Genomic DNA, 24,109 nt, shown 5'->3' on the forward strand with positions numbered 1-24,109 from the left:
TCAAGGTGGGTTACATCTGACATTCCTTGTGTGTGTGAGAGTTCTACCAAAAAATTCCATTTCCCCCTGGAGCAGAGCAAAACTGACTCCTTGGCAGTGCATTTGGTGACATTTGACACATCGATTTCTTTTAGAAATGGAGTGGCTTTTTCACAGAGGTCTGTCTTAACTGTTCCCTGTCCTTTCCTTTTTTGAACAGATCCTATGCTAAGAAACAGCAAATGTCCAACAGCAGCTCCATGGCCCAGTTCCTCCTCCTGGCATTCGCAGACAGGCGGGAGCTGCAGCTCCTGCACTTCTGGCTCTTCCTGGCCATCTCCCTGGCTGCCCTCCTGGCCAACGGCCTCATCCTCAGCGCCGTAGCCTGTGACCACCACCTGCACACCCCCATGGGCTTCTTCCTGCTCAACCTCTCCCTCACAGACCTGGGCTGCATCTGCACCACTGTCCCCAAAGCCATGCACAACTCCCTCTGGGACACCACAACCATCTCCTACATGGGATGTGCTGCACAGCTCTTTTTCTTTTTCCTCTTCATCTTAGCAGAGTATTATCTCCTCACCATCATGTGCTACGACCGCTACGTTGCCATCTGCAAACCCCTGCACTACGGGACCCTCCTGGGCAGCAGAACTTGTGCCCACATGGCAGCAGCTGCCTGGGTCACTGGGTTTCTCAGTGCTCTGCTGCACACAGCCAATACATTTTCCCTGCCCCTGTGCCAGGGCAATGCCCTGGGCCAGTTCTTCTGTGAAATCCCACACGTCCTCAAGCTCTCCTGCTCACACTCAGGCTACCTCAGGGAAATTGGGCTCATTGGGGTTACTGCCAGTTTATCATTTAGTTGTTTCATTTTCATTGTTTTCTCCTATATGCAGATCTTCAGGGCTGTGCTGAGGATCCCCTCTCAGCAGGGACGGCACAAAGCCTTTTCCACGTGCCTTCCTCACCTGGCTGTGGTCTCCCTGTTCCTCAGTACTGCCACATTTGCCTACCTGAAGCCCCCCTCCATCTCCTCCCCATCCCTGGATCTGGTGGTTTCAGTTCTGTACTCGGTGGTGCCTCCAGCACTGAACCCCCTCATCTACAGCCTGAGGAACCAGGAGCTCAGGGATGCCATAAGGAAAATGATGACTACATGTTTTTTGAGAAGCAATAAATTCCATCTTTTCTTCTGCAGAACACTCATTGTATAAGTTATTTTGGACCCAGCCTGCCTTCTAAGGCTTTTAATAGTGGGGGGGGGGGGCATTTTCCTGTTTTTTTTACTTCTGTTCATGTCATTAAGGCTGAAATTTTATTCGTCATCCCATATAGATTTCACTGTCTATCTCTTTTTTCTTTTTGACCCAAAAAATATACAAATCAGGAATCATGCTTTGTGTGCATTTAAACAAAATAAAAGTTTGTGCAGAAAGATATTTGTCAAACATCCTCCCTGTGATAGTTTGTACATGAGGAATCACAATCTCTGAGTGTAAGAAAGGACACAAATTCTTTTCTCCAGATTCTTCCTCAAGACCTCCCCTGAAGCTGGAGGGCATTTCCACGTTTGCAGATGTAGAGAGGAAAAGAGTCCCAGCACTGCCAGGGAGCCCCAGAACTGGGTCTGTTCAGAGCTGCTCTCGTTGCTCTCCCACCCTCTCCTTTCCTGTCCGTGCCCAAGGCCTGAGTGCTCTGGCAGCTCAGTCACTGTCCTGCTGTGGGTCAGGCCTGTGAGCACAGGCAGGGACAGGCCCTGGGCACTGCTGGGACAGGGCTGGGCTCCACAACAGCAGTTCCAGCAGCAAAGGGGTTCCCCTCCAGCCCCTTCCTGAAGGCTGAGGTCTTTTCCCAACATTGGTATTGAGAAGAATTCCAAGGAATAGACTCTCGAAAGTCTTGTTGCTTTGCTTGTTTCTCATGGAGACAGTGCAGGGAGGTCAGGGACCCACTGGGACTGCAGGGACTGAGGGTTGGTTCAGCTGTTGTGTGTTGGTGGCCGATGGCCAATGGAGGTGACAAATGGTCTCCAAGTCACCTGCCTGGGGCTCTGCAGCTTGTGAGGGCTCTGATGGCAGGTGAGGACTTGTCTGTAGGAACTCAGGAAGTGCAGGAGAGTACAGAGGATCTGCAGGGACAGCCCGTCCCATCCAGTCAGCAGGGAATGGAGCCCTGGAGCAGAATCCTGCCCAGGGTGGAGTCACCAGAGATCAAGTACTAAATCTGCCTGTGAACTGGTACAGGAGAGTTCTGCAAGCCCAGGGGACGCAGCAGGAACAGAGAAAGGACTCTGGCCAGTGACTCGTGTCACCCACAGTGAACTCCCCTTGTGCCTCCCCAGTTCAGGGAGGGCTGTACCAGAGCCAGGGGTGGGCTTTCCAGGAGGGTGTCCTGAAGAACTCTCCAGCCCACAGGCTGCATGGAGTGGAGCCCTGCCCTGCCCTTTGTGCCATTGGAAACAGCCCATGGTCCTGCCCAGCCTTGTTCTTGGCTACTGAGCCTTCCAGGACTACGGCAGAGGGTGGAGAGGAGAGACACCATCCTGCTGGGTCTGCTCCCCACCCTGACCAGCATGGCCAGTGCAGGGTCAGCCCAGGGTGCCACAGCCCCTCCCTGTGCAGAGCAGCACCTCCAGCTCAGGGCCCTGCAGGGATCCCAGGCTGGGATCTGCAACTGGCCAAGGCAGCCTGGACACACTGACCTGGGCAAAGGGATGTCCCTGCAGAAGAGCAAGGCAGCATTTCTGGGCCTGCAGAGAGGAATCCCTGACACAGAGAAAGCTCTTTCTGCAGCCCCCCCTGGGGACAGGCTGCTCTGTCCCTGGGCCAGGACTCTGGGCTGGGCTGGGCAGAGGGGCTGGCACTGAGGGGCACAGTCAGGCTGTGCTGGGCATCTCCTGGAGGTGACACCAGGGCTCCTGCAGTTTCCCTGACCTCCATTTCCTGCTGCCATGCTGAGTGTCCAGCCCCAGAGCTGATGGGGATGCTGAGACTCCTCTCTGTGCCCCAGGAGCTGCTGTGCCCTTCAGAGGGGCTGGGGCTGTGTGGGGAGTGCCCAGAGCTCTGCAGCACCCTGGGCTGGGCACTGCTGTGGGGCCAGACCAGACTGGGCTGCTCCACCAGTTGACCTCTATAATGAAATCACTTCTAATTTTCTCCTGAAGAACCATGAGAATGTGTGTTGTGTCCTGAGCATTAAACTGAAACTGTGGGATAATAGAAAAGGCTTTTGCAGTCAGGGATATTGAGAAGGCTGAGCAGTGTCACTGGGAGACCTCTCCCAAACCCTTGGAAAGGCCAGAGCCATCCCAGAGCTTCCTGGGGCCTTGGCAAAGGCAGACATGGAAGCAGTCTGCAAACAGGGCAGCAAGAAGGGTTCGAGAGTTCCAGACTGCTCAGGCTCAGCAGGGAAGCGGATATGGCAAGTCTTTCTGCAGCCATTCCCAGGCACTGGAAGGACGAGACAGGGATTGCAGAACCCCTGTGGGAGGGAAAAGAAGGGGATGTTGTGTGCCCAGACATCATCAAGGCCCTTGACATGGTGTCCTGTGGTCTCCTTATGGCCAGATTGGTGAGAACTGGACTGAAGAAGTGGAAGATGTGGTGGGTGGGAAATTGGCTGAAGTGTCAAATAAAATCCATGGTACAAAGTCCTCTTGGCAGCAACTTCCTGGTGAAATCCCTCAGTGACCAGCCCTTGAACACCACTAGAGAACATCTTTATTATCTCTCTGTACAATGGGACAAAATGCATTTTCAAGTTCTTTGTGGATGATGCCAAATTTCAGGGAGCTCTTGAGCAAACCCTGGTTTAAAGACACATATTGGGGCGGGAACTCCAATGAAATGAATTCACTCCTCTTTTATTCCACACCACTATAGGGAGACAAAATACAAGGAGGTATAAGTGAAAAAATAAGAGTTTACTGACAAGAAATATAACAGCAAAACCAACAATACCAACAGAACTATTCAAAGCAACAGCAGAGAGAGAAATTGCCTCCTCTCTCCCCTCCTGCCCCAACTCCCTTTTGTAAACAGATAAAAACAGGGATCCACACGTGTCTCCCTTCCCCATTTTCCCCCTGAATGAACAAAGAACAAAAAAGAAAACCACGGTAAAAGGGAGCAAAGCAAAATGTGAAAAACTCTCTGGTCTGAGATCAGTTGTGCTGCCCAAGAACACACTGACTCCAGAGGTGTCCAAGCGGGGCAGAGCCGGCGACTCCGGTCCGTGCGGCGGCGGGGGGGAGGCAGCAGCTCTGCTTGATTCCATGGAGTTCAGGGCAGGCACAGTGGCCCCTTGGTTCCAGGAGGTTCTGAGATGTTTCAGGGTTCCTTTTGTTCCAAAGAGACCCCGCATGTCACAATGGTCCCTTGGTTCCATGAGATTCCACAGTGTCCCTGCATTCCTTTGGTTCCATGAGGCCCTGCAGTGTCACGGTGCCACTTGATTCTGTGATGTTACAAAGAATCAGAATGGCCCCTTGATTTAAGGCCAACTGCACATGGGGCTGCCTTGGGGGGAGTGTGGGCACCCAGACAAGGGAGTTGTTACCCCCCTGGACTCAGCCCTGGGTTCACCACATCTGGACTGGTCTGTCTGTCTGTGAGGTTCCCCATTCTGGAGGAATGAGGAAGAACTGGAGAGGGTCTAGAGGAGATCTGACAGGATGGAGCTTTTCTCCCTGGAAAAAGAAATAGAAAAGAAATCTCCACAAAGAGTAGCATTGAAAGTTCAGACTGAAGGTGAGGAAAGAGAAATGTCACTCAACGGGGAGCCTTGTGCTGCAAGAGCTCACCCAGAGGGAGTCAGGATCAGCCCATGGCTTTGTGTTCCAGGGAACAGCCAGAGCTGGTGCAGAGACATCAGGGAGGGTCTAGAAATGCTGCTGGGAGGGGGTGGGAAAGCAGGAGGGGTGTGTGCAGCCTGCAAGGCCAGAGCAGCAGCAGGGCCAGGGCAGGACAGCCTGCAGGAGAGATGGCCAAGGGCTCTGGCAGGGCTGCAAGGCCCAAAGGCACCCAGGCCTTTGTCCCCTTGCCTCTGGCAGCTGCCTCTGCCACTCAGGCCACCACAAGCAACTTTCCTGGCAGGTTCTGCACTTGGTTTCTGCCTCGCCCCTCCCTCAGGAGCCTGGCAGGGGTTGCCCAGTGTTTGGCCTTTGTTGTTCCTCCCCCTCCCATCCCAGTGCCCCCCAAACAGCCCTGAGCCAGCCGGGAGGGACAGGATCTGCTGGGCCAGGGCCTGGGGCTCAGGCCTTGGCCTTTGTGCTCCACAAAACCAAGGCAGGCTTTGCTCAGCATTGCAGGGGCCTGCCCAGAGCCTTTGTCTGCCTGCACTCCTGGCCTCCAAGGAGCTGCTCCAAGGAGTCCCTGGGGAGGCTTTGGCAGTGCCTGCCCTCAGTGGGGCCCAGCAATGCTTCAAGGGACTTGGACTTTGGCTTCTGACTTCTTCAGCAGCTGCTTCAATCTTCTCTCAGTACCTCAGGACCATGGGCTGGGCTGCAAACACACCGTGGGGCTCATTAAAATGCAGAAATCCCTCAGGATCTCTTTGTCTTCCTTTAATTGTCTTCAAGGCAATTTCAAAACAAGTATTCAAAGTTTGTATTTTTTTTTTAATTCAATTACGGACATTTTTAAGTTCAGAGAAGAGGTGATAGAGGTGTTCTCCAAGTGATCCTTATGCTGAGTGTCCCCTTTAGGAGATTCAGACTGACCCTGTATGATCAACCTTGCTCCTCAGCAGTTCTGACATGGCCCATCTTGGACTGACAGCTGATGCAGCACCAAACACACCGTGGGACTCATTAGAACACTGAAAAACAAATTATTTATTTTTATTTAATTGTCCTAAAGTCTTCAAGACGTCAACAACTGATTGGAGTTGTTTTGTAGTTTAGCTAAGAAGGAAGATTTTAAAGTGAAAGTCATGAAAAATATATATTTTTTGATGAAAGAGAATGATTTACATAGAGCCTTGGAATGCAGGAGGGTCAGGGCACCAAGGATTTGGATCCAAAGACAAGGGGGCAAAAGACATTAGTAGCACTTAATGATTGACTAATTGAACAATTATCAAGTCGTTCAATAGCATTTGCTAAAGTTTAGCAGTGACAATTCTAGATTCACAAAAACAACATTCACACCACAGTCAATTCACACCCACACCCAGGCAGGGAATGTTCCAAGGCTTTCATGGAATGACTGATTATCCTGTGTTCCCCAAACGTTCCACTCCAGTTTGTTCCCACATTGATCATCCAGGAGCACCTGGTCCAGTCCAGGGACACTTCACCACACCCTGGTCCAGTCCAGGGGCTCTTCATTGCTCATCTAGTTTGGTCAAGGCTTGTCAGGAGCTCCTGAGATCACACTTATAAGAAGGATGGGCACAGACTTAGTTGTAATAAGACAAGTGATAATGGTTTTCAACTAAAAAAGAGCAGATTTGAACTAGATATTAGGGAGAAATTTTTTACACTGAGGGTGATGAAACACTGGCACAGGTTGCCCAAAGAGATCATAGATGCCCCACCCTTGGAAACAAACATTCAAGGTCGGGTTAGAAAGGGCTGTGAGCAACCTCATCTAGTTGAACATGTTCATTATAGGGGGGTTGGACTAGTTGGTGTATAAAGGTCCCATCTGATTCAAACTATTTAGGATTCTATAGTTCTTTCCTACAGAGCCAAGGCTGACGAGGATCACACAGGTTTCAGACTCAGCTGAGCATCCCCTTTGATGGCCCAGCTGGCAGCTCTGCTAAAAAGCTGCTGCAAAGAACCTCCAGACCTAAAGGAGCTTTTGTGCTGGGCTCAGCTGTGGCTCTCAGGGCTGGGGGTTGGCTTTTCGCTGCCAGGTGCCCACCAAGGCTCTCTCTCCCTCTTCCTCCTTCTCCACTCTCCTTGGTGCCTGCAGGGTTGTTTCTCCCCTATTTCTCTCACTCCTCTCTGGGTTACAGCACCCTGGATTTTATCCTTTCTCCAAAGGGTTATCACACAGGGGCCTCTGGAATTGCTTTTTGCTCAGCTTTGGGCACTGGCTGGTCCATTTTGGAGCCACCTGAAACTGGCTCTCTCTGACACAGTCAGCTCTTGATCTCCTCTTCCCTAAGGGAAACCTGCAGCCTCCTCATTGCTACCAAACCTGATCCACAGGGTCATTCAAGTGCCCATGAACAGAGGAGGTCTTTGATCCAATTATTCCTCAGGCTGGTTAAACAAGACTTTGTCCTCTTCCTGTCCCTGACTGCAGGTTCTTTGTGTCAGAGCAGAGCTGTGCTGGACCTCAGCCATGCTTTGCTCCAGAGCCTGCTGGGGTGGGGGCAGATGGCAATGGAACAGTTGGGTTGGACTGGATGATCCTTGTGGGTCCCTTCCACCTCAGCATATTCTGTCATTCTGTGTTTGTTTGGGTTTGGTTTGGTTGTGTTTGGTCTTTTTCTCCCCTTTTGAATTGCCCTTCCTCTGACCCATGACTTTTTCCTTCGTTGTCTTGGTCCTTGCTGGGCACCTGATGGCAAGACAAGTTTATCCAACTCAGTCATCTTGACCACATTTTTTGTACAAGTCACCATTAACTAGACGAGGTTTCTCACAGACTCGCTGCAACTTGGCCTCATCCACAAAGGAGTGGAAAGTGCATTTCACCCCATTATCCAGAGACATAATAAAGATGTTCCATAGGAATGGTCAAGGGCTGGTCCCTGATGGATGTTACCTGGGAATTGCTGCCCAGAGGAATTTGTGCCATGACTTTTGACCCTCATCAGTCATTCAACTTCCCACCCACCACATGTTTCACTTGTCCAGTCCACCTCTCACCAGTTTGGCTTTCAGGAGATCACAGGAGACCATGTCAAGGGCCTGGCTGAAGTCTAGGCACAGAACATTCCCTTCTTTTCCCTCCCACAGGGGTTCTGCAGTCCCTGCATTGTCCTTCCCATGCTTGGAAATGGCTGCAGGAGGACTTGCCCTATCCCCTTCCCTGCTGAGCCTGAGCAGTCTGGAACTTTGCCAACCCTCCTTGCTGCCCTGTTTGCAGACTGGTTCCATGTCTGCCTTTGCCAAGGCCCCAGGAAGCTCTGGGATGGCTCTGGCCTTTCCAAGGGTTTGGGAGAGGTCTCCTAGTGACACTGGCCAGCCTTCCCAGTATCCCTGACACCAAAAACTTTTCTGTTATCCCACAGTTCCAGATTAGTGCTCAGGACACAACACACATTCTCATGGTTCTTCAGGAGAAAATTAGAAGTGGTTTCATTATAGAGGTCAAGGGGTGGAGCAGCCCAATCTGGTCTGGCCCCACAGCAGTGCCCAGCCCAGGGTGCTGCAGAGCTCTGGGCACTCCCCACACAGCCCCAGCCCCTCTGAAGGGCAAACAGCTCCTGGGGCACAGAGAGGAGTCTCAGCATCCCCATCAGCTCAGGGGCTGGACACTCAGCAGGGCAGGAGGAAATGGAGGTCAGGGAAACTGCAGGAGCCCTGGTGTCACCTCCAGGAGATGCCCAGCACAGCCTGACTGTGCCCCTCAGTGCCAGCCCCTCTGCCCAGCCCAGCCCAGAGTCCTGGCCCAGGGACAGAGCAGCCTGTCCCCAGGGGGGGCTGCAGAAAGAGCTTTCTCTGTGTCAGGGATTCCTCTCTGCAGGCCCAGAAATGCTGCCTTGCTCTTCTGCAGGGACATCCCTTTGCCCGGGTCAGTGTGTCCAGGCTGCCTTGGCCAGTTGCAGATCCCAGCCTGGGATCCCTGCAGGGCCCTGAGCTGGAGGTGCTGCTCTGCACAGGGAGGGGCTGTGGCACCCTGGGCTGACCCTGCACTGGCCATGCTGGTCAGGGTGGGGAGCAGACCCAGCAGGATGGGGATCACTCCTCTCCACCCTCTGCCATAGTCCTGGAAGGCTCAGTAGCCAAGAACAAGGCTGGGCAGGACCATGGGCTGTTTCCAATGGCACAAAGGGCAGGGCAGGGCTCCACTCCATGCAGCCTGTGGGCTGGAGAGTTCTTCAGGACACCCTCCTGGAAAGCCCACCCCTGGCTCTGGTAAAGCCCCCCCTGAACTGGGGAGGCACAAAGGGGAGTTCACTGTGGGTGAGGCAAGTCACTCACCAGAGTCCTTTCTCTGTTCCTGCTGCGTCCCCTGGGGTTGCAGAACTCTCCTTTACCAGTTCACAGGCAGATTTAGGACTTGATCTCTGGGTGACTCCACCATGGGCAGGATTCTGCTCCAGGGCTCCATTCCCTGCTGACTGGATGGGACAGGCTGTCCCTGCAGATCCTCTGTGCTCTCCTGCACTTCCTGAGTTCCTACAGACAAGTCCTCACCTGCCATCAGAGCCCTCACGAGCTGCAGAGACCCAGGCAGGTGACTTGGAGACCATTTGCCACTGGCCACCAGCACAGAACATCTGACCCAACCCTCAGGCCCTCAAGTACCCCAGTGAGTCACTTCTCTCGCTGCAGGGACTGAATGGGGAAACAAGCACAGCAATGAGACTTTGCAGAGTCTATTCCTTGGCCTTGTTCTTTACAACAACCTTTCAAAAAGAACAAAGTCTTCAGGGGGATCCCCTTTCATGATGGAAATGATGTTAAGGAGCCCAGCTCTGTCCCAGCAGTGCCCAGGGCCTGTCCCTGCCCATGGTCACAGGACTGACAGACAGCAGGGACCGAGCTGCCAGAGCACTCAGGCCTTGGGCAAGGAGCAGAAAGGAGAGGGAGGCAGTGAAAAAACACATCTCTGAAAAGGCCAAGAGCTGCTGCTCCCTGGCAGTGCTGCTGTACCAGGACTCTTTACCCCTTCTCCTCTGCACACAGGCGCTGCCCTCCAGCTTCAGGGAAGTTGTTGGAGGGAGAATCTGGAAAAAAGAATTCAAGTCCTTTATTATACTCAGAGATTGTGATTCCTCATGTACAGAATAACAAAGGCAGGATGTTTGACAAATAACTTGCTTCAGGAAGTTTTATTTTGCTTATATGAACACAGAGAATGATTCCTCATTACACAACTGTGGGTCAAAACAAAGAGATAGAGAGTGAATTAGGTATGAGACAAAGAAAAAATTTCTGTGTTAACAACATTAAAAGAGAAAAAAAGTAGGAAACCACCCCCCAATGGCACTCTCAAAAGCTTTAGAAGGCAGGCTGGGCCAGTAAAAGATTACACAGTGAGTGTTCTGCAGAAGAAAAGAGGCAGGTTATTGCTCCTGAAAAGCATCCAGTCATCATTTTCCATATGGCATCCTTGAGCTCCTGGTTCCTGAGACTGTAGATGAGGGGGTTCAGTGCTGGAGGCACCACTGAGTACAGAACTGACACCACCAGGTCCAGGGATGGGGAGGAGATGGAGGGGGGCTTCAGGTCAGAAAATATGCCAGTGCTGAGAAACAGGGAGACCACGGCCAAGTGAGGGAGGCAGGTGGAAAAGGCTTTGTGCCGTCCCTGCTGAGAGGGGATCCTCAGCACAGCCCTGAAGATCTGCACATAGGAGAAAACAATGAAAATGAAACAACAAAACACGAAACAGGCACCAACCCCAATAAGCCCAATTTCCCTGAGGTAGCCTGAGTGTGAGCAGGAGAGCTTGAGGATGGCAGGGATTTCACAGAAGAACTGTCCCAGGGCATTGCCCTGGCACAGGGGCAGGGAAAATGTATTGGCTGTGTGCAGCAGAGCATTGAGAAAGCCACTGGCCCAGGCAGCTGCTGCCATGTGGGCACAAGCTCTGCTGCCCAGGAGGGTCCCGTAGTGCAGGGGTTTGCAGATGGCAACGTAGCGGTCGTAGCACATGATGGTGAGGAGGGAAAACTCTGCTGAAATGAAAAAGGCAAAGAGAAACAGCTGTGCAGCACATCCATGGTAGGAGATGGTTGTGGTGCCCCAGAGGGAGTTGTCCATGGCTTTGGGGACAATGGTGCAGATGGAGCCCAGGTCTGTGAGGGAGAGGTTGAGCAGGAAGAAGCCCATGGGGGTGTGCAGGTGGTGGTCACAGGCTACGGTGCTGAGGATGAGGCCGTTGGCCAGGAGGGCAGCCAGGGAGATGGCCAGGAAGAGCCAGAAGTGCAGGAGCTGCAGCTCCCGCCTGTCTGTGAATGCCAGGAGGAGGAACTGGGCCATGGAGCTGCTGTTGGACATTTGCTCCTTCCTCAGAGTATTTTGATCTGTTGAGGAGGAAAAGTCACTGCTGAGTTAGACCAGGCTTCTGCAGCCAAACATTATACGTCTCACAGCCACCCCACTCTCAGGCTCTCTCTCCTCACTCAGACCTCCCTGCAGCTCCCTCCCCTGAGCTCTGGCTTTTGCTGGCTGAGGGGACCATTGGAAGCAGCAACTCTGTGATGGGCTCCCAAAGACTCCTTCTTGCTCTGCTGGGAGAGGGAACTTGGAATGCAGGGTGATCTCAAATTAAATGTATTCGTGATACATCAAAGAGCTTCTCAGCTTTGCTGTTTGCAATTTACCCAAATGAAGGACTGAGCTGAGGGAATTCTTTGTATTTGCTCACCCACTTGCACCTGCCACGCTTAGGAGTGGTTGTGGAATTTTGAAGTCCCTGACATTCCTATTGCACTGCAGGTCAAGTCTTGTGGGTTCTGAGGGGGACAGAAACGGTCCCTCAGTGCAGAGAGGAGAGCTGCTCTGCCCATCAGTCCTGTGCTCAGCTGCCCTGTGTTGGCAGCTTGGAGCTGGAGGAGCATCACACTCAACTGTTCCCCTCCAAAGAAACTGCACAGATACCCAGGAATCCATGTCAAAAGAACAGATTGACACACTCCTCACCTTTTCATCTCTCCCCTCCCAGAGTGAGACACAAAATGCTCCTTGCAGCTGCCCAGAGCATTTCCATGGATTTAGCACTGAGGAGTTTTCTCCATGGGGATCCTGTGCAGCACAGAGATCCTATGGCAGAGCTGTGCCCTTCTGGAGGGCACCTGCAGCCCTGCAGGACACCCAGGCAAACAGCTGAATCCCCTGAAGGTGCCTGGAGGGCACTTGGGCACTTGGCTCCCACAGACACATCCCCACAGCAGCACCCAAAGGGGTTGTGTCTGGACAGGAATCTGCCACCTCCAAACCCCACAGTGGCTCAGAAAACCCACTGGTGAGAACAAGGAGAGCCCAGGCAGCAGGGGATGGCAGTGAAATGCCACAAGGCTGCTACCAAGGGAGGAGGGACACAGAGACAGCTGGAAATCAGGGCCTTGTCCTTGCCTGGGCTCTGGCTGCTGCAGGGCAATGCACAGCCCAGCCCCCGTGGGCCTGAGGGCACAGGCTCTGCTTAGGCTGGGAAAGGAGCCCAGGCAGGAGCTGCTCAGGGAAGGGGTCTGTGCCACAGGGACAGCAGGGAGGGGCCCGCATCCCCCTGCCCAGCCCTTGTGGCAGCAGCTGCCTCTCCCTGCCTGCCTGTCTCTGGGTGAGGAGCAGTGACAAGGTTGAGTGCCTGTGGACCAGAATCAGGGGGAAGGCCAACAAGGCTGACATCCTTGTGGGTGTCTGTTACAGACCGCCCAACCAGGATGATGAAGGAGATGAATTATTCTACAAGCAGCTGGCAGATGTCTCAAAAGCTCCAGCCCTTGTGCTTGTGGGTGACTTTAACCTGCCGGATATCTGCTGGGAGCTTCATACTGCAGAGAAGAGGCAGTCAAGGAGGTTCCTGGAGTGTATAGAGGATAATTTCCTTCATCAACTGGTAAATGAGCCTACCAGGGGTAAGGCCCCACTAGACCTACTGTTTACAAACAGAGAGGGGCTGGTGGATGATGTAGTGGTTGGAGGCCGCCTGGGGCATAGTGACCACGAAATAATTGAATTTTCAATCCTCAGGGATGTAAGGAGAGCCATCATTAAAACCTCTACTCTGGACTTCCGGAGGGCAGATTTTGGCCTATTCAAAAAACTAATTCAAGGCATACCCTGGGAAACAACCCTTAAAGGCAGGGGGGTCCAGGAGGGATGGACATGCTTCAAGCAGGCAATTTTGAGCGCACAGGAACAGGCTATACCAGTGTGCCGAAAGGCCAGCCGGAGGGGAAGACGGCCGGCTTGGTTAAATAGGGAGGTTCTAAAAGAAATCAGGGATAAAAAGAAAGTTTACAGACTGTGGAAAAAAGGGCTGGTTACTTATGAAGAATTTACGAAGAGAGCCAGGTCATGCAGGAAAAAAATTAGGGAAAGAAAAGTGGAATTTGAAGTTAATTTGGCTAATTCAGTTAGGAATAACAAAAAGTCCTTTTATAAATACATTAATAGCAAAAGGAGAGGCAAGGAAAACCTCAGTTCTCTGTTGGACTTTGAGGGAAATATAGTTAACAAAGATGAGGAGAAGGCTGAGGTACTTAACACCTACTTTGCCTCAGTTTTTAGCAGTAAGACAGGTGGCCCTCAGGACAACTGGCCTCTAGAGCAGATAGACAGAGACAGAGACCTGAATAGCCCTCCTGTATTCCAGGAGGATGTAGTTAGCGACTTACTGAGCCAGCTGGATCCCAACAAGTCTATGGGACCAGACGGGATCCATCCCAGGGTGATGAGAGAGCTGGCAGAAGAGCTTGCCAAACCGCTCTCCATCATCTTCCAACAGTCCTGGCTCTCTGGGAAGGTCCCAAATGATTGGAGGTTGGCGAATGTCACTCCAATCCACAAAAAAGGCTGCAAGCAGGACCCTGGCAACTATAGGCCTGTCAGCCTGACCTCGGTGCCTGGCAGGGTTATGGAACAGATCATCCTGAGTGCAATCACACAGCACCTTCAGGATGGACAAGGGATTAGACCCAGCCAGCATGGGTTTAGGAGGGGCAGGTCCTGTCTGACCAACCTGATCTCTTTTTACGATCAGGTGACCCACCTGGTGGATGAGGGGAAGGCTGTAGATGTGGTCTATCTAGACTTCAGCAAGGCCTTTGACACTGTCTCCCATAATATACTCCTGGAAAAGCTGGTAGCCCATGGCTTGGACAAGTATACCCTCTCCTGGATTAGGAACTGGCTGGAGGGTCGGGCCCAGAGAGTGCTGGTGAATGGAGCTGCATCCAGCTGGCGGCCGGTCACCAGTGGTGTTCCCCAGGGATCAGTGTTGGGCCCAGTCCTGTTTAACATCTTTATTGATGATTTAGATGAGGGGATTGAGTGTATCATCAGCAAATTTGCTGATGACACTAAATTGGGAGGGAGTGTCGACCTGCTGGAAGGCAGGAGGGCTCTGCAGAGGGATCTGGATAGACTTGAGAGATGGGCTGATTCCAATGGGATGAAGTTCAATAAAGCCAAGTGCCGGGTCCTGCACTTTGGCCACAACAACCCCATGCAGTGCTACAGGCTGGGCAAAGAGTGGCTGAAGAGCAGCCAGGCAGAAAGGGACCTGGGGGTACTAATTGACAGGAAGCTCAACATGAGCCAACAGTGTGCCCAGGTGGCCAAGAAGGCCAATGGGATCTTGTCCTGTATCAAAAATAGCGTGGCCAGCAGGAGCAGGGAAGTGATCCTTCCCCTGTACTCTGCGTTGGTGAGGCCACACCTTGAGTATTGTGTTCAGTTCTGGGCCCCTCAGTTCAGAAAGGATATTGAGGTGCTGGAGCGGGTCCAGAGAAGAGCGACAAGGCTGGTGAAGGGACTGGAGCATAAGTCCTATGGGGAGAGGCTGAGGGAGCTGGGGTTGTTTAGCCTGGAGAAGAGGAGGCTCAGAGGTGACCTCATCACCGTCTATAACTACCTGAAGGGAAGTTCTAGCCAGGTGGGGGTTGGTCTCTTCTCTCAGGCACTCAGCAATAGGACAAGGGGGCACGGGCTTAAGCTCCGCCAGGGGAAATTTAAGTTGGATATCAGGAGAAAATTCTTTACAGAGAGAGTGATCAGGCATTGGAATGGGCTGCCCAGAGAGGTGGTGGATTCACCATCCCTGGAGATTTTTAAACGCAGATTAGATGTGGCACTGAGTGCCATGATCTAATAAATGGACTGGATTTGGACCAAGGGTTGGACTCGATGATCTCGGAGGTCTTTTCCAACCCAATCGATTCTATGATTCTATGATTCTATGATCTAAGCTCCCTGCCAGTGCTGCCAGAGCCATCCCCAGCCCAGTGCCCAGGGGCAGCTCTGCCTGGGCAGGGGCTGCAGAGCAGATCCCAGACACCCTGCAGCTGAGGGCTGACCCTGGCAGGCAGCAGAGTCCCTGCCCCAGCACACAGAGCCCTGGGGGCAGGACCCTGCTCTGCACCACAGCCCTGGGCACCCCTGGCTGCACCCCCACTTTCCACCCCACAGCCAGCCCTGGCACAGGGAACCTTCTGGCCCTGGGCCTCTGATGGGGCAGCAGCAAGTCCTGCTCTGCAGCAGCTTCTCCTGCTGCACCCCAGCAAATCCAGCAGAGCCATCCTGACAGCTCCTGCCACTGCTGCCATTTGGCAGCTGGGAGAGGCACTTGCAGGAACTCACCTGCACTGCTCTGCAGCCAGAGCCTGACCGTGGCAAAGGGCTGGCAAGGTTCCTGCCCTGAGCAGCTCTGCCCTGTCCTCCCACCCCAGGATCCCTTGAACCTCCTGCTCCCTTCTCCTGTCTGCCCTTGCTGCCTGCAGCTCCTGCCCTGCTCTGCCATATGGCCACTTCCTCTGCACTGCAGCAACTGGGAGAGTCCTGCTGAAAGATCCTGGAAGCTGTGGGATGTGCCAGCTTTAGGAGATGCCTCCAGGAAGGCAAGTTGAACTTTCCTACAGCCAGAGAATTCTTCGTTGAAATCCTGGGAATGTTTCTCCCATAGTAACAGCTCAGTCACCTCCCAGCCCAGGCTGCCTCTCATCTCTCTGCCTTCTCTCCTGTGCCCTGGGTGCAGCAGGCAGTGCCCTCAGCCCTGCTGGGCTGTGCAGAGGAGCTGCTCACCAGCAGAGCTGTCTCTTTGAAGCTCTTCTTGCTTGCCAGGAGCTCCCTGTGTGCCAGGAGCCTGGCCCAGCTCAGCAGCACAGCAACAGCCCCAGGCATTTCATGACCCTCAGGGGGTTTGATGTTGTTTACATGAGACTCAGTCCCTGAGAGGAAGTTCAAACAACTTTTCAACAAGTCAAAGTGAGATGGAAACACTAAAGTTTCTTGTAGTGCTAATGAGTCTCGCTGAGGGACTCAACTGAGAATGTGTCCCCAAGTTCCAGTCAGAGCAGAAAACTGCAGACAGTGATGACAAGGATGGACAAGCAAGGGAAAGGTGGCTCTGATGCTGAGGAAACCTGGATGTATTTCATTAATCCAACAGGCCAAGGCCTGACCCTCAGTCCCTGGGAAGGCAGATGCTGTCCCTGCCTCATTCCTCAGGGCTCTTCCTGGGGCACTGGGATGTGGGATGTGCAGTGCCAAGGGCAGGACCATGGGGTGGCACCTGCCAGGCTGCTGAGCAGGGACAAGGAGGCCCTGAGGCCCCAGGGCTGCAAGGACCACTCCCCTCCTCCTGGCATCAGGGGCACAGACAGCAGCCATGGCCAAAGGCCTGCAGAAGGTGGCTGTGTCAGGGCCTTTCAGCTTCTCCCCATCCCTGTCTCCTCTCCAGCCCAGGCTGTCCTACGGTGTCCATGCCCTGCCCCTTTCCCTGCAGGCTGTCGTCATCCCCCCGGCTACCCCACCTGGCTGGCACCTTCCTGCACTGACATCTCTGCGTCCTCCCTGGCTCTTCCTGCACACACAGAGCCTTGGGCTCATCCAGTCTCCTCCTGGGTGATGTGTTGCAGCACAGCATTTTCCATGGACTGAAATTCCTTTTTCCTCATGTCCACTCAGGACCTCCCCAGCTGCACTTGGCATTAATTCTTTCTTTCTCATGCTCTTTTCTGCTCTGACAAAAGGATCCACCATCTCTAAATCCACCCTTCAAGCTCTCTGAGGGCTATCCTGTACTGTCCTCAGTCTCCACACCACTGAGGCCACAGCTCCTTAGCCCCTCTCTAGTGCTCATGTGCTTGAGACCTTTAAAGCCCATCTTGGGAGATCTCTGGACATTCACTAATGTTTTTGCAGATGAAAATATCATGCTCATAGTCTAAGTAAATCACAGTTGCCATGAAAACCGGTATGAAATCCCATTGCTATGGTCAGTTACCATGGCAAATAGAATACATTCTCATTGCCACAGTCAGTTACCATGGCAGACATAATACATTGTCATTGCTATGGTCGGTTACCATGCCAACCATAATACATTCCCATTGCTACAGTCAATTACTGTGGCAAACAGCATACTTCCCACTGCTACGGTCAGTTACCATGGCAACCATAATACTTCCCACTGGTACAGTCAGTTACCATGGCAACCAGCATACATTCCAATTGCTATGCTCAGTGACCATGGCAACCATCACACAGTCCCATTGCTACAGTTGGTTGCCATGGAAACCATCATACACCCCTGTCACTACAGTCAGTGACCATGGCAACCATCATACAGTCGCACTGCTACGGTCAGTTACCATGGCAAACACCATACATTCCCACTGCTGTGGTCAGTTACCATGGCAAACAGCATATATTCTCATTGCCACGGTCAGTTACCACAGCAACTACCATACATTCCCATTCCTAAGGTTAGTTACCGTGGCAACAATCATACATTCCCACTGCTATGGTTGGTTACCATGGCAACCGGCATACATTCTCATTGCCAAGGTCAGTTACCATGGCAACCATCATACATTGCCATTGGTACAGTCAGTTACCTTGGCAACCATCATACATTCCCGTTTCTACAGTCAGTTACCATGATAAACATCATACATTCCCATTGTTACACACAGGTACCATGGCAACCATCAGACATTCCTATTGCTATGCTCAGTTACCATGGCAAGCATAAGACATTCCCATTGTTATGATCGGTTGCCATGGCAACCATCATACATTACAATTTCCACGGTTGTTACCATGGCAACCATCATACATTCCCATCATTGCGGTCGGTTACCCTGGCAATCATCAGACATTTCCATTGTTATGAGCAGTTACCATGGCAACCAGCATACATTCCCATTGCTACAGTCGGTTACCATGGTAACCATCATACTTCCCACTGGTATAGTCAGTTACCAATGGCAACCAGCATATATTCCCGTTGCTACAGTTAGTTACCATGGCAACCATCATACATTCCCATTCCTACTGTCAGTTACCATAGCAAACATCATACATTGCCATTTCCACAGTCAGTTACCCTGGCAACCATCATACAGTCCCATTGCAACTATCAGTTACCATGGCAACAATCATACAGTCGCGTTGCTATGGTCGGTCACTATGGTAACCAACATACAATACACTTGCTACGGTCAGTTACCATGGCAACCATCATACATTCCCATTCCTACAGTCAGTTACCAAGGCAATCATTGTAAAGTCCCATTGCTATGGTCAGTTACCAAGACAATCATCATACATTCCTCTTGCTACAGTCAGTTACCATGGCAACCACCATACATTCCCACTGTTACGGTTGGTTACCATAGCAACCATCATACATTCCCATTGATCTGGTCGGTTACCACGGTAACCATCACACATTCCCATTGCTGTAGTCGGTTACCATGGCAACCATCACACATCCCCATTGCTGTAATCGGTTACCATGGTAACCATTATACGGTCCAGTGCTACAATCAGTTACCATGGCAACTGGCATACATTCCCATTGCTACAGTCAGTTACCATGGCAATCATCATACTTTCCATTTCTGTGGTCAGTTACTATGGCAACCAGCATACATTCTTTATGCCATGGTTGGTTACCATGGCAACCATCATACATTCTTATTGCTGTGGTTGGTTACCATGGCAACCAGCATACATTTCCATTGCTACGGTCAGTTACCACAGGAACCGTAATACTTCCCACTGGTACAGTCAGTTACCATGGCAACCATCATACATTCCTGTTGCTATGGTCAGTTACCCTGGCAATCAGCATACATTTCCATTGCTACAGTCAGTTACCATAACAACCATCATACAGTCTCGTTGCTATGGTCAGTTACCATGGCAACCATCATACATTCCAGTTGTTATGGTCGTTTAACATGGCAACTAGCATACAGTTTTCTCTACAGTCAGTTACCATGGGAACCATCACACATTTCAGTTGCTACAGTCAGTTACCATGGCAACCATCATACATTCCCATTGCCATGGTCAGTTACCATGGTAACCATCATACTTCCCACTGCTGTGGTTGTTTACCATTGTAACCAGCATACATTCCCGCTTCTATGGTCAGTTACTATGACAACCATAATACATTCAAATTGCTATGGTCAGTTACCATGGCAACCATCATATTTCCCTTTGGTACAGTCGGTTACCATGGCAACCATTATACATTCTCATTGCCATGGTCAGTTACCATGGCAACCATCATATTTCCCTTTGGTACAGTCGGTTGCCATGGCAACCACTATACAGTCTCATTGCCATGGTCAGTTACCATGGCAACCATCATACATTCCCATTGCTACGGTCATTTACCACAGCAAGCATCAATCATTCCTGTTGCTACAGTCACCATGGCAAACATCACCTATTTCCATTGTAACGGTTTGTTACCATGGCACCATCACAGATTCGCATTGCTATGCTCGGTTACCATGGCAACCATCATAAAGTCACATTCCTATGGTCGGTTACCATGGCAACTGGAATACATTCCCATTGTTACAATCAGTTACCGTGGCAAACATGATACATTCCCAGTGCTATGGTCGGTTACCATGACAACCAGCATACATTTCTGTTGTTACAGTCAGTTACCGTGGCAACCATCAGACATTTCCATTGCTATGGGCAGTTATCATGGCAACCAGCATACATTCCTGTTGCTATGGTTGGTTACCATGGCAACCACCATACATTCCCATAGCTACAGTCAGTTACTATGGTAACCTCTTGGTTCCTCTTGGACAGAAGCAGATGCAGATGACCCTCCCTGTTGCCCACCAACCTGGCAGCTGTGCTCTAAAGGCCTGTGTCCCAAGGGGTATCTTCACCAAGACTCTGCACAAACCTCTGGGACTCTTTGCATCCTGTCGTGCTGCCTTTCCAGTGAATTCCAGGCTTATCAAAGCAAACTTGAATGGGCTCTTTGTCTCACTCCACAAGGTCACCCAAACCACTCTCTCCTCTCACCCTCACCCACAAAAGTTCACCCAAGTTGTTCATCCCCTAGAGCAGCTGCACAGGTCCCAGAAGCTCCTTCCCACTGAGGACACCTCTCTCCTGCTCTTTCTCTCCTGTGTCTCCTTGGCCTTCTCTCCCAACCCATCACAGCCCTGCAACCTGGGAACTGTCTCAGCAGGCCTGGGCTGTTATTGCCTGCAAGTGGAATGCAGAGAGACTTGAGGCTGCAGCTCCTCCTGCCTGTGCCCCACACGCAGGGCATTGGGGCCTGTCTGGCTGCAGCCCCTCAGCGGGGGCACCAGGGGTAAGAACAGACTTGCAGTGGGGAAAGCTGCTCTGAAAGCCCCGAGAGCTGGGGTGTGCAGAGGCTTTGCTGACAATGGCCTTGGGGGTGGATGTGCTGGGACTCGGGCCCAGGGGGAAAATCACAGGTCTGATCCCTGAGGAGATCAGCACATGCTGCTGAAATGCTGGGGGAGAGAAGAGCCAGCAGAGGGAGGAAACAAGTGTGGACAGCCTGGGCTGATGTGCTTTGGACTCGTGCCTGGCCTGGCCTTGGCTGGGCAGAGAAGGGACAGCCTTTGTGTCCCTGCAGGGCTGGGATTCACTCCCTGCCCCAAAGGCCCCCAATGTGTCTGAGAAGCCCTGGGTGGTGCCTGTCCCACAACTGCTGGGAATGGGGACGGGGTCCCTGCACAGGCCCTGTGCTGTCCATGGCAGCTGCTGCACTTGTGCTGCAGAGCCCTGGCACCTCCCCTGGCACTACAGGCCCCTCTTTGGCTGTTCAATCCAGCTCACCTGCCCTCAATTAGGTTCAGTATTGAAGAGATGTCCATGAGACAATGGCCATTGTACTCTGAGCACATATAGAAAATACCCTGCTAAAGAACAGGAGAGAGACCTCTCTCCCTGTGCCACCTGACTCCATTTGGTCACCTGAACACCTCTAGGGGCTGCCCTGGACAGAAGGAACAGTGACAGGTTCCCCTGTCCTACATGTGGGCCCCTTCTGCCACTGAAGTTGGCCAAAGCAATGTCCCAGCAGCCTCCAAGAAGATCCCACAGCTGCTGCCCTGTTCCTCAGAACTGCTCCATTGGAGCCTGCAGTTCCCAGTAGGAATCTCGGTCACCTCTGGCCCCTCAGAAGGAACCAGGGGTTTGTGTCCCAGCAGGTCACTCCTGGCTTTGGTCTTCATTCATTCCCGGGTGAGCTCGGACAGGTGCCTGTTTTGGGCCCATTGAAGTGGGGCAGGAAGAATCCCAGCCCATGGGGGTTGTGGAGGGAGCTGAGTGTCCTTCTGGCCCCAGGGCTGCAGAGCCACAGTGAGACACCTCTGCTGACTCAGCTGAGTCCCTTCCCTCAGTGCAGGTGAAGGAGATCCCTCCTGGGCACTGTCTAGGTTTCCTGTCTAATAATGGGACATGAAAAAGGGACACTTGGACTTAACTCTGTGTCTGCTTGGAGAAATGACAGTGCTGAAAGAAGTGTCTGTGCCCAGCTGAGAGAAGGCACATCATTATTTCCTTCAGCTGTGTGCCAGCAGGTTCCCCTGGAGCCCCAGGGACAGCTGGAGGGAGCCCAGAGGGGCAGAGCAAGGGCTGCCTGGGGCTGTTGCTGTGCTGCTGAGCTGGGCCGGGCTCCTGGCACACAGGGAGCTCCTGGCAACCAAGAAGAGCTTCAAAGAGACAGCTCTGCTGGTGAGCAGCTCCTCTGCACAGCCCAGTAGGGCTGAGGGCACTGCCTGCAGCACCCAGGGCACAGGAGAGAAGGCAGAGAGATGAGAGGCAGCCTGGGCTGGGAGGTGACTGAGCTCTCACTATGCCAGAAACCTTCCCAGGATTTGAATGAAGAATTCTCTGGCTGTAGGAAAGTTTAACTTGCCTTCCTGGAGGGATCTCCTAAAGCTGGCACATCCCACAGCTTCCAGGATCTTTCAGCAGGACTCTCCCAGTTGCTGCAGTGCAGGGGAAGTGGCCATATGGCAGAGCAGGGCAGGAGCTGCAGGCAGCAAGGGCAGAGAGGAGAAGGGAGCAGGAGGTTCAAGGGATCCTGGGGTGGGAGGACAGGGCAGAGCTGCTCAGGGCAGGAACCTTGCCAGCCCTTTGCCACGGTCAGGCTCTGGCTGCAGAGCAGTGCAGGTGAGTTCCTGCAAGTGCCTCTCCCAGCTGCCAAATGGCAGCAGTGTCAGGAGCTGTCAGGATGGCTCTGCTGGTTTTGCAGGGGTGCAGCAGGAGAAGCTGCTGCAGAGCAGGACTTGCTGCTGCCCCATCAGAGGCCCAGGGCCAGAAGGTTCCCTGTGCCAGGGTTGGCTGTGGGGTTGGAAGGTGGGGGTGCAGCCAGGGGTGCCCAGGGCTGTGGTGCAGAGCAGGGTCCTGCCCCAGGGCTCTGTGTGCTGGGACAGGGACTCTGCTGCCTGCCAGGGGCAGCTCTCAGCCCGGCCAAGGAGCTGCCACGGGGCTGGGGGAGAAGGGGTGGGTGGAAGGAGTGACCCCTCAGGGCAGGGCAGGGGAGGGCCCTTCAGCTGAAGGGTCAGGGATCTTCCCAGCTTCAGCTCCACCTCCTGCCATTTCCAGGGGCCCTTCTCAGGAAGCACATCCCCCCAGAACACCTCCCCCTTCCCAGCCACCGCAGGCTGTCTGGGATCTGCTCTGCAGCCCCTGCCCAGGCAGAGCTGCCCCTGGGCACTGGGCTGGGGATGGCTCTGGCAGCACTGGCAGGGAGCTGAGCTGGGCACAGGCAGGGGCTGCTGGCAGGAACAGCTCCTCACCCAGAGACAGGCAGGCAGGGAGAGGCAGCTGCTGCCACAAGGGCTGGGCAGGGGGATGGGGGCCCCTCCCTGCTGTCCCTGTGGCACAGACCCCTTCCCTGAGCAGCTCCTGCCTGGGCTCCTTTCCCAGCCTAAGCAGAGCCTGTGCCCTCAGGCCCACGGGGGCTGGGCTGTGCATTGCCCTGCAGCAGCCAGAGCCCAGGCAAGGACAAGGCCCTGATTTCCAGCTGTCTCTCTGTGTCCCTCCTCCCTTGGCAGCAGCACTGTGGCATTTCACTGCCATCCCCTGCTGCCTGGGCTCTCCTTGTTCTCACCAGTGGGCTTTCTGAGCCACTCTGGGGTTGGGGGTGGCAGATTCCTGTCCAGACAAAACCCCTTTGGGTGCTGCTGTGGGGATGTGTCTGTGGGAGCCAAGTGCCCAAGTGCCCTCCAGGCACCTTCAGGGGATTCAGCTGTTTGCCTGGGTGTCCTGCAGGGCTGCAGGTGCCCTCCAGAAGGGCACAGCTCTGCCATAGGATCTCTGTGCTGCACAGGATCCCCATGGAGAAAACTCCTCAGTGCTAAATCCATGCAAATGCTCTGGGCTGCTGTACTTGGGAGCTGCAATGGTCCCTCTGTGTGGCAGTCTGGAAGGAGAAAAGAAGATCTTAATCAGGCATCCTGAGGAAAGGCAAGGATTCTCTCAATTTCCTTTTTGAACTGGGATTCCTCTGCTCCCAGAAGTGCCTTGTTTCTTTTTTAAGGGAATTCTTAAGGGTGATCTCCCTTCAGCTCCAAGCTGCCAGCCAGGAGCAGCTGTGAACAGGAAAGATGTTCAGCTCTTGTCTCTGCACCAAGAGACCACCCCTTTGCCTCTCAGGACTCACAAGATTTCCCTTGGAGCACATTAGAAATGTCAGAGATTTCAACCATCCAAACTCACTCCTGGCAAGAGGAACTGGAACAAAATCAAGTTCCCCAAATCCCCTCCCTCTGTTATGCCCTTGGCCAAACTGTGACCAGCAGTTCTGGAAACACTTTGATGCATCACAAGTGCATTTAATTGAAGGTCACCCTGTGCTCCAGGTTGCCTCTCACTGCCCAGCAAGAAGGATTCGTCGGGAGCCCATTCCAGGGTCCCTGCTCTCAGTGCCCCCTTCAACCAGCAAAACCCAGAGCTCAGGGAGAGGGATGCAGAGAGATCTTCCTGAAAAGAGGCCCTGAGTGTTGAATTGCTTTGAGACATGCA

At 52.9% G+C, this 24,109-nt stretch overlaps 1 protein-coding gene and 1 pseudogene across 1 annotated transcript; one reads left to right on the plus strand and one right to left on the minus strand.

The window, feature by feature from the left end:
• The window catches only part of LOC135405249 (zinc finger protein 91-like), a 360,615-nt pseudogene that overhangs the window by 127,844 nt on the left and 208,662 nt on the right, over positions 1-24,109 (minus strand).
• On the plus strand, positions 25-1,196 carry LOC135404581 (olfactory receptor 14J1-like). Its single transcript, XM_064639317.1, has one exon. It carries the CDS (start codon positions 222-224, stop codon positions 1,194-1,196), a length of 975 nt encoding a protein of 324 aa, XP_064495387.1. The 5' UTR covers positions 25-221.

Source organism: Pseudopipra pipra, chromosome W, assembly GCF_036250125.1.
Source record: "Pseudopipra pipra isolate bDixPip1 chromosome W, bDixPip1.hap1, whole genome shotgun sequence".
Lineage (NCBI taxonomy): Eukaryota > Metazoa > Chordata > Aves > Passeriformes > Pipridae > Pseudopipra > Pseudopipra pipra.